Source organism: Artibeus jamaicensis, unplaced genomic scaffold, assembly GCF_021234435.1.
Source record: "Artibeus jamaicensis isolate MK-2021 breed Jamaican fruit bat unplaced genomic scaffold, CSHL_Jam_final scaffold_537, whole genome shotgun sequence".
In the NCBI taxonomy this organism is placed as follows: Eukaryota; Metazoa; Chordata; class Mammalia; order Chiroptera; family Phyllostomidae; genus Artibeus; species Artibeus jamaicensis.
In genome coordinates, this window is record NW_026522047.1 from 18,363,210 (window position 1) to 18,378,638 (window position 15,429).

Sequence of the window (15,429 nt, forward strand, 5' to 3'; positions counted from 1 at the left end):
TGCCCTCAATGCACATTAATCTTAAATTGCCAAGGGCAGATGACGTGCAAAATGAAGAAAATAAAGAACAGCTGTCCCCTGGAAATTTACAGCCAGTAAATGAGAGTTTTTCACTCACTGTCTCTTTTTTAATCATAGTGTAATGGGTGTGAAATGCATGTGGGTGGATGTAGAGGACAGTCGTACGTAGGAGGGAGCTGAAGAGTCTTGTGGTGTCTGCAAAAATGCAAATGCAAACCCGAAATACCAAATCCTGGCTGGTCAGGACCGATTATTTGTTTTTCTCAATTAGTAATCTTACTTGCTTTAAGAACAAATAAGCTTCCAAAGCTATTAGCTTCCAGACAAATGGCTGAGTAGGATTAATAGGAACAAACGGTTAAATGGCCTTGCTACAGAGTGGGCATGCCAGGTTTGATGTATTTGGTTCAGATTCCGATGAGGTCCCTGGCATTTGATCATAAGGCCCTCTTAGCTGGGGTGAAGAGCATGAGCTCAAAAACCAGTCATGTTGGGAAGACCTGTTAGCTCTGCAACCAAGTGACCGTAGTTACTCCACCTGTCTGTGTCTTCCCTTTGTCATGTGTAGTAGGGGCTAATGGGTGTGTCCCCTTCGGCAGGGTGGGTAAGGCTGCTGGAGGCACTGACACAGGCTGAGCGCTCAGTAAATGTCAGTTGCTCATTGAGAGAGAAGTCTTTGAAGTGAGGCCCATCATAGTTAAGTAGTGTCCATCATAGTTAAGCAGTGCCGTGGTGTTTGAAGAGTCTGGGAGCACTGAGAAACTTTGTTTTGATTTCTGAAAAAAGAGTAATTTATGTAGGGAAATAAATCACCGGAATGTACTGTATCTAGTCACTTCATGTGGTTCTTGTAACAAGCAGCTGAATTTTAACTGGTTTGGCTTTCAACCTTCTGTTCTTCGGCATCCTGTAGACACTTGGCCAGTAACATGGCTCAGGGGCGGTGAAGGAAGGGGGGAGGCTCGGCAAGAAAACCATGGCTTTTAGATCATCTCAAGCCATCCGAGAAAGAGATCCTCACAGATTACCTAAAATCATTTTAGTCCCTGATGCCACAGCTGCTCTGAAGTGGAGGACAGATGGCAGATGACAGATGGCTGCAGGGAGACTCCATCAGGCCTCTTGTAATGTTCTGAGCTCTGGAGGGAAGGAGTGGAAGGAGCCTTGCACAACGAGCAGCCAACTTTGGCCTTGATGTTGAGTCCCTGTAGTGGTTTATATAAGTAGAATTTCATAACGACTTACACTTAAGCTATGTGAGTGATGAGTTTGAAAATAAAGGGTACCTTTATTTAGCTGCCCCCTCCATTCTGGTGTACTTTAATAGTTACCTGTACCTGGACATGCACATGTCAAATGGATTTAGTCATCACTTTTTGGGGTGTTTCCTACAGGAAAGACATTGGAGAAGAAAATGGGGAAGATATAATTTCTTCAAGATTAGCCTCAGTCTAGTTTTAAGACAGTGAAGGCCCTGGGATTTTATGCTCTGTTTATGTGAACAAATTATTCAGCATAGCTTCGAGGATATGGGTAGAAGACACAAGACTCCTGGACTGGAGAGGGACAGCTTATTACTCTCAACAGCCAGAGTATTACATTTTGTGTTGGTGCCTTGCGCCCTGATTCTCTAGGGGCCTGCACAGGGTGTCAGATGATATTTGCACACGTAGCAGGTTGTGCTACAGGAGAAAAACTGTGAGTTTGGGAAACTGAACTCTTTTATAATGGCAGGCTAACATGCCTGATCTTTGCTGTAGTTGGAGACACCACCTCTGTCTTCCACAATTGCATGCAAACTTGCTCTTTGCTCCAGAGGGAGATGCTGGAGTAGATGGTGTTTGCCCACGCTGGGGTGTTGCTGGCTGGGGTGAGTGGGTGGGTGCAACGTGAGAAGGTGCTCTGTGAGCCACCAGAGCCTCTGTGGCAGGTCCCAGGCGCTGAGCTGCACGTTTGTCCTGTCAGGAATGGGAAGACACTGACAGGTTTGAGCAGGAGCGTGTTCAGATCTCTGACAGGAAGTGGAGTGGAGTGGGTGGAGGTGCAGTGGCTGGTTGGGTTTTAGGAATGATCCAGAGAAGAGGTGGTAGGGGTTTGCACTAAGGCATTGACAGTGGAAAAAAGAAATGGATAGGAAGAGAGACTTGGCAGAAAAACAGACTCTGGCCACCTGTTGGATAGAGGAGGTAAGGGAAAAGTAAAAGTAAAAAGTAACTCTACGCTTTCCAGCTAAGGAAGGTGAAGACATCTTGAGTCAAGATGCAGACTGCAAGAGGAGCAGCAGTTTGGGGAGGAATACAGACTGGTTTTGGATGTCCTGAGTTTGAGGAACCTGTGGCATGTCAGGAGGACGTAGGAGGATGGCAACAGGAAAGATGAGGGGTATCGTTTTCATAGAGGTGACGTTCTGTGTGTCAGAAAGTCATTTGGGTAGATGGTGAGGTAAGGAGGTAACGGAGCAAAGGGCGGAATCTTTGGGGATCTTTGCACATAAGGAACGAGAGGAGGAAGAAAAGTGAAGGACTCTGTGATTAGTGGTTGTGAAAGCTAGAAGCTCGAGAATAGCCGGGCTGTACAGGTCCCATTTCGTAACGCGTCGTTCCCACAGGAACCCCGTGAGACAGTGGTATTTCTCTGCTTTACACGGGCAGCTGCAGAGTCACAATTTGACTTGTATGCGTCTCAGAGCTAGAAGACAGCAGACGGAAACTCAAACTGAGACTGAACTTCCGTGTCTGCGCTGTTAACCACAGTGAGCACGACGAGATGGGGTCTCTGCAGCCTGATCTTCTGAGGGTGTTGATGATGAACCAGAGAGGAAGGAGGAGACCCACTCGAGAGAACAGGGGTGATCTGAAACTGTAGACAGTGGGAAAGCGGGGTGCAGAGGGAAGATTTAGGGATCTCTGATGTGCTTGTCCAGCTGTGGGCTGAAGCCGTTGCTTCCCTCTGTTCCCACTCCGTCATGGGCCGTGCAGGGGCGCCACGAGCCCGGGGGAGGTTTGCTCGCTTTGCTGAGAATCTCTGCAGGACTGTGGGGTCTCTTAGTGGTGGGCATTGTGGAGTCTTCATCTGACAGTATTTTAAATCCTAATAGGCAGCATTTTATGTTTCCCTGTGTATGTCATGTACTCTTGCTCCCAGACCCTATAAAACTCAGTAGGTAGTTGAGCAGATATGAGGGGAGACCCCCAAAACCCTGGAATTTATTTATAAAAAATTATGTATTCTTACTCATTTAAACTTCACTCACCTTCAAAGTACTCTTCATTTGATGTAGTTACATCTATTGGGATGTTTTTTCCACTGCTCAAGACAGTTTTTGAACTTGTTCATTTTGATGCCTTTTAGTGCTTCTGCCTTTTTTTTTTTTTGTTTCACCTCTTCCACATGTTTCCCTTTGAGGATTTTTTTCACTGAGGAAACAAAAGTCACTTGGGGTAAGATTGGGGGGATGGTGGGGTGGGGCCCAGGAGTCACGCTGTTGTCGGCCAAAAACTGCTGAGCACTCGGCGTGGTGTGGGCAGGCGCACTTGTAAATCACTCGTCATGAAACAGGCAAATGCGTTGAAAGAGTCTTAAAAAACCAACAACAACACACTCACTGAAGCCAAATGCAGCCTCTCACAACAGCGCCATCTGGTCACTAGTATAGATAGGTTCCTAGAACACTCACCTAGTGGGGGAAGCCTGTACTACAAGGGGCCTGCCCGCCAGAAGATCATTCCAGGTTTTTTGGGTCACCCCTTCACATTTCTTATTTATTACGCTTTAAGTGCATGTGCTAGTCTGAGGTTCAGCACAAGGTCAGGTTGACTGCCCAGAGGCTGTGAGACATGCCTTCCCGAAGGCTCGCTTGTGAGGAGCGGCAGAAGGCCACAACAAACGAATCATAGAGAAAGCCCCTGTTAGATCCTGGGACAGCAGGACGTCTGGCAACTGGGAGAGGTTTGGGGCCTCAAGCGTTACAGGGGAAGCGGAAACTCCTTGGTGTTCCACAGCTCTCCTCCAGCCCCAGTCTAGGCAGCCTGCCCACTGGCTTGGGTGGTTGTACAGGGAATAGCAACTAGCCCAGGGGTTGTCCGATACAAAGCAGAAATGCTTTCCCTTGTGGTTAGAACCTGGAAGGGAGGCCAGCCCCACAGAGTATTGGGGGTGTATAGTCCATTCTGACTTGGCTACAAAGGTGGAAGCTAATAAACACTGCATTTGGACTTGAATTGGAGGTGAGGCTGAGAGTCAAGTGTGGATGTGTCTGCCAAGTCCTGAAGTAACTGGTACTTCCAGAAATACTGGGTCGGACCTGGACTTGGACAGTTGCTGTTTGCTTTTGTGATATTTCTCCTGCAGGCTAGAGGGGAAGCAGTGGTGGAGGGAGCTGTTGGGGGCCACTGCCCCCCTCAGGTGCCCAGCTTTGGGGGTCCTGAGCGCAGCCTGCAGCTGGCTGGGTGTGGGAGGATCCTGTGAATGAAAGCCCAAGTCCGTTCCTCGCAGGGCCTGCGGGGGGAGCCGTTCCTCAGAGCACAGAGGGGATTCATGTGAGGAGAGGCTGTGAAGGCAGAGCTGAAAGTGAAAGCAGCTCTTTCCACTGGAAGATGCAGATTCATTTCCCACCGACAGCAGCTCTCTGCAACTCTTCCCTCCGCTGCCCACTGATTACGATCCAGGGGAGGGATTCCACGCGTTATTGGTGAACGGGAAGTTTGTCTTTTCCGTGAGTCATTCACGTTGACTAAACACTGACTCTGTTCCCAGCGAGTGCTGTGTTTTATGCAAGTGGGCTGTAGACTACATGCCTTGGTTAGGATGACTTTTTATTTACTGTGCCTGGCCATGTGGAGACTGATTCTGAATTTTGGGTCCAGTTAAAGTTCTGATTGTTTGGTACGTGAGGCTCCTGCAGGCGCTTTGTGAATGTCATCTCTGCTTTTCACCACAAGCCCATTCCATCCTCAGCCTCATTTATCAGATAGAGAGGCTGAGACCAGGGGGCACTGAGTAACTTGCCCACTCAGACAGCGGGGAGGGGGTCAGGTTGGAGGTTCCCAGGCTGTCGTTAACCTTGACCTGGAACACTTTTATGTCTTGCAAACTTAACAAATTTGTGTGTCAGGAGATACACATACACATACACAAACACATACACACATTTAAATAAATACATTTATTTATTTAATGGCGGGCCCAGCATCTACAGAGTTTGGTATGATACTGTCATCTTGAGCTTCTTATTTTTGTGCACTGTGATCTCCTAACACTGCCAGTGCTTAGAAATCATCTCCTACCTTGCTTTTTGTTGTATTGGGTGCACTATGTGTGCTAAAATATAAGGTATGCCTCTTCCAAAGTTTTAGGATTCTGTAATTCTAGAAATGCAGTGTCTTAAAATTTATGATGTTGAAAGATATATCCCTCTGATGGAATGGAGGAATAAGATAAATTCCATTTATTTTTATTTTTAAAAATATTTATTTTTAGAGAGAGGGGAAGGGAGGAGAAAGAGTGGGGGAGAAACATCAATGTGTGGTTGCCTCTCATATGTCCCCTACCTGGGTGGGACCTGGCCCACAACCCAGGCATGTGCCCTGACTGGGAATTGAACCAGTGACCCTTTGTTTCACAGGCCCATGCTTAATCCACTGAGCCACAGCAGCCAGGGCATCACATTTAAAATAATTTAATATAAACACACATTTTTCGATGGAGCCTTAAAATCTGTGACTTGCCCAGGATCTTGGAAGGATGTCTCTGTATGAACCTGTATTATTTTGTTTTCTTTTTTTATGTAACTCAGCACAGTGGGCAGCCTAGAAAGTGCTTACCATTCTTAAATGGACATTTAAACATAATGTTTGTTGATGAATAGTTATAGGAACGTGTAAGTAACACATTGTGACATTTTGATCATTCACCCTGTGACCTGAAACCACATTCACGAGCCTCCTCATTGCTTTTCTGTGAGTCCCTTTTGTAGCGTCTAGTTCTTCCCCTTTTTGTTTGGTGTTTTTCTCACATCATTGGTGTTTTCCCAATTATTTTACTTACAGTACATTTTTCCTTGTATTTTCAAGAATCTGTCAAGACTGGCTAACAGTTATAACTATATATGTACCCATAAGACACATTTACAATTATACAGTTTTATGCATATATGAATATTAATCAGGTTTGCTCATTCCATAGCCCACGGGTGGTGTGTCTTTGCAGCGCCGGTGGGGATATGTGAACCTGCGTTTGTATTTATGCATGCACATGGGTGTGTGTATGCACGTGTGCTTCATTAACAGTGGCATGCGGCCAACTTTTGATGTAGAACTCCTGTGAAGGTGAACTTGAACATCAGTGACCTTTCACCCCTGGTGTCAGCATGCACAAGTGCAAACAAGTGATTTTTTCCCTCCCCCAATAGCAATCAGTTACCTTATTCTGTGACAAGCACTCTGTTACTCGTGAGGACTGAGTAAGTGTTAATTTATAGACACATGGAAGTTGATCATTTATTTCTTTAAAATCACAGACCTGTAAAACTTTTAAAAGTAATTGTGTGTCTGTTACCATCAGAAGTGTTTATGTTCCACTTTGAGCCTTACCCCTTCGAATTGTTATATCTGTGTTTTCTAGTTATAAACTTTTCTGTCTCAATTTTCTTTCTGTGTCCCTTCACTAATCAGGCATCAACTTATTATTCATTTATTCCATTCATTCCCTAATTTATTCCCTCCACTTGTTAGATGTGTACCAAGTGCTGAGAACCAAGCAGGGTCTTGAGAATACGGAGCTATCAGCTACAGAGTCTGTCTATTTCTGAAGCTAAAAAGAAAAGCGAAGGAAAGACTTCGTGGCTCAGTTGGCTCCAAGTTGCTTTCTCTTTTAGCTTTAATTCTCTTTTTAACGTTACACTGTGTCTTCCGTGCCTGACCCACAGTAAGCATTCACTAATGCCTAAGAAGTGAACAGGAAATTACATGTCAATGTAGTTTTTAGCCCGTCATCTTCTCGCTGGTTTCCAGTCTTGCCTGCCTTTCATTTTGTGTTCTCCATCTGCCTTTCTCGTGTGTGTGTTTTAGTTCCGTCTTCTCTCCCCTGCAGCTTTTAACTGCCGCTTTGTCGTCTTCTTACTGCATCTACTTGCCAGTCTTTGCCTCCACCTCTATTGTTTAACTGAATTTCTCAACCCCGTTGAGTTTTATTTTCTTCTTGCATGAAATTCTTTATTGTCTCAGATCATCTCATTTCCTCTTGTGCTTCTGCAGCCCACCTGTGAGGGCCTCTGGGTGCCCACGGGATCCTGTAGCCCTGCGCAGGTGCATTCTGGGGCCAGATAGACACTGGCGCCCTTTGGGTTCTGAGAGGGAAACGTGTGGGCAGAGATGATGCTGAAAGCTGACTGGGTCCTACTTCTTGACCCGCCCCCCCCCCCCCCCCCACAGGAAGTTCCGGACTGTGTTCTGGGACAGCACTGAGTGAGATGGGAGGAGATGGTGGGGAAGGAAGACATCTGGTTTCACTGTATTTACTTTGCCCAGGACAGCTGTCATCACCTGCTGGTCACTGTAAAGGAGAGCAGTTTCCTTTCCTTTCCTACTGATCAAAACTAATCTTACTTATTAAAAGCAAAAAAAAAAAAGAGGTATTTTGACCTGTAAATACTTTGATTGGATGACAGATTTTTGTTAAAAGTTATAAAGTGTTGTAGTAATGATGTCAATCACTGGGTGTTGAGATCCTGAAAAAGTTAATAACGTGGATATCTTCACTTTAAGTTTTCATTTTCTAACTAATGCCTCTTTTGGCCCACGTCCAATCTGTATCTGTAGTTCTAAATTACTTTCAAGTCAAAGCAGCCTACCCACGCCTGTTCTGCACCCATGCAAGGCACCATGAAAGCTGCTGAAAACAACCAACCTAAAAGCAAGGTTGACCTCATATCTTTCCAGGTAATATATGTCTGTGCATTTAGGGAGAGAATGCAGAACACAGGTCCACAGTTCTTCACCTGAAAATTCTGTGATTGGATGTGTTTTAGAATTTAGGTATTCTTTTAAATTTGAAAAGGATATATGGGACATAAATATACCAAACCATAGATAACGTCCCTTTATAGCTTTGGTATGGAAATTACTTTTTACACAGTAAAATGCGAATATTCACATTTAGTGGGGAAAATAAATATGTAAGCTGATGTCAGGTCAAGCACTCCGATTTTTGATTTGGGGAATTGTGCACAAGAGATTGTGGGTTAGTTTTAAAACATAATTAAGTGTTAAAAGGGATTACTTATGAGGCCCATTCAGAATAAGGGATTATCACCGTGGTGTCAGAAAGATGGGATTTTTAATCTGGTTTTGGAGGTCTGGATGGAACATCAGTCAGTTTTGCTCACTGTTGAATCTTGGGCAGTTAGACCAGTGCCTGCCATGTATTTGATGATTAAATATTTGACAGATGAGTAACCTGTAAGGAGAAGGGGAATAACATCCCTGCCAAAGGAGACTTGCCCCTGAATGTAGCCATGGGTAAGGGAGTAGGGAGGAGGGAATGCTTTTGGTTGTTGCGGGTGAGTCCCTGGTCTGCCCCGATGAAGGCGCATGCTCTGCAGAAAATGCGGGTAGTTGAGCTGGGGGCTGTGATCGGTGGCTATTGGTTCATGCCTTACATATTTAGCTGAGTTTGGACTTGATTGGATGGCTTACACTGAAATGGACAGGGGAGAGACCTTAGGTCATCAGAGTGGTTTGAAATATAAAAGGTTGGGGAGAAAAAGATGATGTTTAGGTTGGATTATGGATGTGTGTGTTTCCTGCAGGGGTGCCATCGTAAAGGCACGTGCATCAAATTTAAGACTGTTGAAGAAGCAGTGATTACTCTGAGCCTGAAGAAAATGCAGACATTGACCTGCTGAAGTTTAGGAAGTGACAGGGAAAAAATCAAAGAAGATTTCAAAATTCTAATACCTGGTGATTAGAAATAGTGATCCCTTTGGCCGAAAGAGCGAACTTTGAAAGAAGCCAGAGAGAATGTGTTGAACCCACTGATATGACTTGGCCTACTGAGTGGTTTCTGTTCTTTAAATGTCTTTCTTTGATATCTTTTGTGTGATGTGTACATCTATAGATATAAAGTATGTTCTAATTTTCTTAGTCCAAAGCTTCTAAGAACAGTGTAACAATAATCTTACACAATTTGAGTGTATGCGTTTTATGCATTATTTTCTAGCTGCTTTGGTACAAGGTTTATTTAAATTTCATCTTAAAAAATAAAAGCCATGTTGAGTAGCATTAATTTCCCTTGCACCTTTTATTGTGCATTAGCAATGAACTCTGTTTCTCTGAGGATGATGAATTTGAACTTGGCCAATTACCCGGTAGTAAGGTAGTAATGACCCTCCCGGAGTGATCATTGCTACTGAAGTAGCATTGCTAGTCTCTCTTTCTTTTCTCCATGCACTTCAGGCACTTCCTGCAGTGCCGAGTTTCTTTGAGGAGAGAATGTGCTTTGCTCTTTTGGCTTCAGGTGCCGAGGTCAATCTAGTTTAGGTCTCTTACCCTCTGGTATTTTGAACTGTCTGGACATGGCCTTCTGGCCTCTAGGGGAAGGAAGGAAGCCCAGTCTTTTTGCCCCTGGAGAATATTTTTTCTTGTTTTCAGTTCCTGGCAGAACTGACCTGCCTTTTCTCCTCTCCCGCAGTCAGTGAGCATCCCCATTGGGAAGGGGCCTCTTGGCTCCTTTGCTTCTTTAAAGTGTTTTGAGAAGACTTGTCTAGACTGACAGGGCAGCCTTCGCTGTCCTGGTTCTTAGCTCTGTGGAGTAACTGAGAGGGAGAGAGTCTCAGTTCTCTAGGGTTGTGATAATACAGCGCCACAGACTGGGTGACATAGCAGGAATTAATTCACTTGCAATTCTTGGGGCTAGAAGTCCAAGATCAAGGTGTCTGCAGAGTTGGTTTCTTCTGAGGCCTCTCCCCTTGCTTGCACATGGCCGTCTTCTTGCTGTGCACTCATACAGTCTTTTTTTTTTTTTTAAAGATTTTATTTATTTATCTTTAGAGGGGAAGGGAAGGAGAGAGAGGGAGAGAAACATCAATGTATGGTTGCCTTTTGGTGCGTCCCCTGCTGGGAATTGGCCTGCAGGGAACCGGCCTGCAACCCAGGTATGTGCCCTGACTGGGAATCGAACCGCGATTGTCTGCTTCGCAGGCCCGTGCTCAATCCACTGAGCTATGACAGCCAGGGCACAGTCTTGAAGACCCTCTGTGTGTGTCTGTGATGCCCTTGTCTCATCTTAAAAGTGTACGGTGATGTTGGACTAGGGCCTATCCCAGTGGCCACGCTGTAACATAATTACCCCTTTTAAAGACCTTATTTCCAAATATAGTCACATTCTGAGGTACTGTGGATTAGGTCCTCAACATAAAAATTTGGAGGTGGGGCACAATTCAGCCCCTAACAAGCAGACAAATAGGACATTTGAGAAGCTTTAGAAAACGAGTAAGGAGAAATAAGTGAAAGGCAAAAAAAAAAAAAGAGAAAAAAAAAACAAAGTCAACTTTTGCAAGGAATCATGAAAGCTTGTGTGAGTGTGTGCATGTGTGCGTGTATGCATGTGTGGTGCTTTATAACCAGAAGAACGCGCACTGGTACCATCTTCTTTTTCTTCCCCCCACAACACGGGTGCAGGGTGCTGGCTGGGCGCTCAGAGGCAGCATCCAGACTCACAGGTGTCCTGAGTTGCCCAAGGTCTCTGCTCAGGAGTGACCGAGCTGTGATTTGCATCCAGTTCTTTAGACGCTGTCCAGTGCAATATTTTTTTTTCATCACCCCAGGTAGGGAGGTAAAAAGAAAGTATGTTCCCACGGGCAAATTTCTTGGCCTTTTGGGGGTTGCTTTGCTTTGTTTTGGAAACTGTGGAGGTACAGGCATCATCCTATCAGCCAGTTGTGTTCACTATTCATAGTGCAGGAAATAAACACATAGGCAGAAAGCTACAACCCTTTGGAGAAAGAAAGAGAGTGAGGCACCTGTTCTGGAAGTCATTATATTATGATGGACGTTTTCAAGCATGAACAAAACTAGAGAGTGGTACAAGGAACTCCCACATATTTGCCGCTCAGACACAATCATTTCCAGGATGTTGCTACAATTGCTTCATCTACCACTTCCTCCTTCTTAAAGTGAATCGAACATAGGTCCCTCTTTTAAGTATGTACCTGAAAAAATAAAAACATTTTTGACATAACCTTAAGGCCACTCAGTTTCCTGCTTGCCTCCAAAAGTCCTCTTGCAGTTGGTCTAATCAAATCAGTGTCAAAGCAAGGCCGTGTGACCACATACTAAATGATGTTTGACAGTTAAGTTTTCTTGCCTTTATTTCTCGTCTGCTGTGCTCAGGGCTACTTTGGATGCAGGTCTCTTTGGAGAGAAAATGCGGTGAGTTTTAGTTCATTTGAATGTAGGGTTCGCAGTGGTACTTGAAATATCAGAGTTTCTCACTGGACAGTGCATTTCACAGTTCTTAAAAGCAAAAAGCAAAAGCAGTTCTGCCTCAGTTTTGAATGAATTTCTGTGGTCTTCAAGAATCATCTAAACACTGATTTATTTCCTGTGTATTAGCCAGCATCAGGTTACTTTTAAAAGTCTAAAAACTTTCAAGAAAATGTAAAGAATTAGTAAACATAAACAATAAAGTTGTGCATTTTTACGTAGTGGGTTGGTATACATGAGTACTGCTTAGCTAATTTACTTCATTAACATTGACTCAGCACATTTTGTCCACATGGAACCTTGTTTTATGGTTGGGATTGTTTTCCAACCATAACTCACGCATACCAAGCCACTAAACAAGTTCTGACACGCTCGCTTTTGTCGAACATTCTTTTTGTAATCAACAGGAGTGCTGCTAACACGAGTCAGCAGAGAATCTGAACGCAACTGTTTGTTGACAGCTTTGAAAATGTGACAGTCTTGTATTTTGCTAACATTTTGTCTCTTCCAATAGGTATAAATGACCAAGGATTGTACAGAGTTGTGGGGGTGAGTTCAAAGGTCCAGAGACTTCTCAGTATGTTGATGGGTATGCTTCTTTTCTAATCATTTTCCATGCATGATTTGTTTATGTCCATTAATGTCATGAGTTCATATTTCAAAGTCATGTCCAGCATACTTGCAAATCCACTCTTTTCTTCTACCTACAGTAGTTTTCTCCACGTTGACTCTAAGAGGTAGATGAGTGTTTGCATCAGCACTGATTATCCGCTTTCTCTTGGCTTACTAAGAACTGGAAGGAACAAAAGCATGCAGCTCATGGGCGAACGTCTTCTCCCGCCTTCTTCTCATGCGGAAGCAGCAGCCAGCTGTGATTTGTGTGGCTTCCAAATTGACTGTCCAGAGTCTCGACAGAACATTTGATTGGACAAGACCAATTGGGACTCGCTCATTTTTATGGCACTTCCAAAACTGTCATTTGACAGCAAGAGTCTGGTTCTCGGGGATGCATTGGTATTCACAGGGGCTTGTTTGTAGTTCGCAGCAGGCTCTTCTCCAGAACCATGCCCGCTCCATCTGCGCCGATAACACTGTGTTCTTTGGCACCGCGAGCTGGAGGAAGCCAGAAAGTGAATTCATTTCATTACCCTAGACATTCTGTGAATGACACAGCGCTTTTCCATTGCACGCGGCCGTCAGTTCGGTGCCACCTGTAAGGCGCCTCACTTCCTTCCCCAGCCCAGAGCAGGCTGCCTCTGGGGAAGTGGTGATGAGTCGTCAGGCTTGAGGGCCTGTGTGTCATTATGACCTTGCTAAATGTTAATTAATTTGACATCTTACTTTAACTAATCAACATTAACAATGCCCTCAGGTGTACTGTCGCTGCATTTAAACGAGTCTGCATCTTAGAGTGTTTTAGCAAAGACTCATTTTCTGGAAGCAGAAACCAAGATGAATAAAATCAACTGAGATGTGACAGATAGGATTGCTTGTTTGGCTGTTATTTGAATTAAGGATTTAATAAGCAACAGCCTTTTTTTTTTAAGGCTATTAACCACAGGAAAAAAATGCCCATCATCAGTTACAGAGCCTTATTAGAATACATTCACTCTCATGAGCTGTTTTTACTTTCTGCCTCTCTGGTTTAACCTGGGTGTGCAATGCGGACAGTCAGATTTTCCTCCTTACCATCCGTGGTCTCCAAACAAAGTAGACTTCGGTTGCCAGTGGTTCAGTAGCAGCTGGAAGCATTTAATGGAACTATAGCATCTGCTTTTAGTTAATTTTAAAATTAGAAACACTTCTTTGCTTCCCAAGATGGTGTTATGATGATTAGAACTGGGAGTCTGTGATATTGGAGAGGGAGGTTTTGGCCTAGTGCCGTGCCCTGTGGCGATGAATTGGTCCTAAGGACCCTAGCGTTATTTTTATTATCTCCTTGTTCATGCTCAAGGGTGACTGGAACAGGGTGTCTCTTGTGGTCACCTTGAAGTGTGAAATTGTCCCCAAATTTGTTCTTACTCATAAAATCCCACACGATCTGCATCCTTGAACTCAGAGGATTGTTTCCTCTGCTCCTGGAAAATATCTCATTGGCAGTCCTTACCTTCTGAGATGTTTTAAAAATATCCAATCCCTCAGCAGTTCATGACCCGTAGAACTGCTTTCTCTTCCCACGGAACTCAGAGTAGAGACACCCAGGACCCAAGGGTGACACAGCCCTGGTTATGGCACTTACGAGGGAAACGCTGTGCCTTCAGTGACACTCTGCAGATGGGAAGTTAGAGAACTGACGTGAGGGAAAGATGCTGGCTTGTTAGTTTTTTAGTGAGTATTTATTTAAAGGGGCTATACAAGATACATTGTTTTACTTTGTTAATAATTCCTAGCCGGTAATATCAACCACAGACTGGACTTTGATTAGCATTAGTATCATTTTCTTATTGCTTTGTTATGAATGCAAACTTTAGCTCTTAACAAAATATATTTATTCGCTTAATAAATTTAAGATTTCCTTAAGATATTTCTTTACGTTCATCCTGATTCAGTAGGTGTTCAAATGGAAATAATTTATATTTCTTCCAAAAAAAAAGAGATGTTAGAGTTTGAGTAGTCATGTGTACCCTATCCCATAGATAATCTTTCCAACTTTTCCCATCTTTCTACATCATTTTAAAGAGAAAGAAATTGAGCGAGTTCACCAGATGTTTAGCTTTGTGTTTAAACCAATCCGTATTTCTCCCCTCTTACTGTGAATTAATCAGATAATTAATTCTGATAGTTTTGCTCATTTGTGGTACTGTGCATTTGTGTTTTAAAAATTACTCTTCTGCAGGTAATGTTTATTTCAAACTTGAATCTTTTCAAAGCCTCTTTTGTTTGCAATGCGCCTTTCTTTGTACAAAATAAAAATATCTAATTTTAAATATCTGAGAAAATGTTCCAAGCCATTTTATATTTTTTGAGAAGAGCTTCCATTTACTTTACTTAGTTCTCTTTAATTCTTGAGAGTTAATTATTTACTTTGGTATATTTTCAATTATTGCTGTTTTTATATAAAATATTTTAAGTATTCTTTAAATACTCATGTGTAAAATTTGGATGATTTCTAAAGAAAGGATGTCTGCTCAAATCTTGCATGTTTTCTTCACCCGTTACCTTTAATGGAGTGTTTTTCTCTCTACATTTAAGAATAAAATAAAAATGTTTCTCTTCTTCTTCCTTCCCTTCATCCTCCCCTTCTCCCCCCTCCTCCTCACCCCTTTCTTCTCTCCCCTCTGGCTGCCAGTGAGTCATACTGATGGCAGGTGACCTTAGAAAGTCCTCTCGAGTCTTCCAAACAGTCAAGTTGTTAGTACCCTTGCAGGCCAGGGGAAGGAGTGGGCAGCCGCCCTCCTCCCCGTGGTGATGAGAATCGTGTGCCGCCTTAGTTGTCTTCTCTCCTGGGAGCAGGAGGCAGTGGCCTGCACGGTTTTCAGTTGCCTCCTGCTTTCCCCGGGACCCACTTCCTAAAGTAGATGTTTAAGTGAGCAGTTGCCTTCTTTCCCTTCACGGGTCCTTTCCTTCCCCTGTGGCTCCAACAGAGGGCATGCATGGTCTCCTAAAAGTTTTTGGGTTTTTGTTTGTTTTTAGAGATTCAGATTTAGCAGTTGGGGAAGGCAGGGAGAAATATTAGACGCGTTGTTTTGAGGTGAGTCATGTTTTTAGTTGATGGGGTGCGAATGTAGCAGGTAAATTACTATAGTTATTGGTTGTTTAGAACTGAAACGAGTTAGAGTTTCATGTATTCTTCCTTTTCCCCACTTCAGAACGAAAACGTCAGAGCAGGGGAGGGGAGCGTGAGAGAAAATGTGATAGTAGCTGATGTGGCTGGTGGATGTGGTGGTTGCTTCTAAATAAACCTGATTTGCAAAAAAGTTTGGATGGT

The 15,429-nt window shown here is 43.7% G+C and overlaps 1 protein-coding gene across 3 annotated transcripts in view; it reads left to right on the forward strand.

Annotated features, from left to right (window-relative positions):
• Positions 1–15,429, forward strand: part of ARHGAP10 (Rho GTPase activating protein 10) — a 246,072-nt gene that overhangs the window by 136,358 nt on the left and 94,285 nt on the right. For all 3 annotated transcript variants that reach the window (XM_037162342.2, XM_053658368.1, XM_053658369.1), the window contains one exon: positions 12,016–12,090. In XM_037162342.2, coding sequence (XP_037018237.2) covers positions 12,016–12,090 — 75 coding nt within the window. The remainder of the gene's footprint in view (positions 1–12,015; positions 12,091–15,429) is intronic.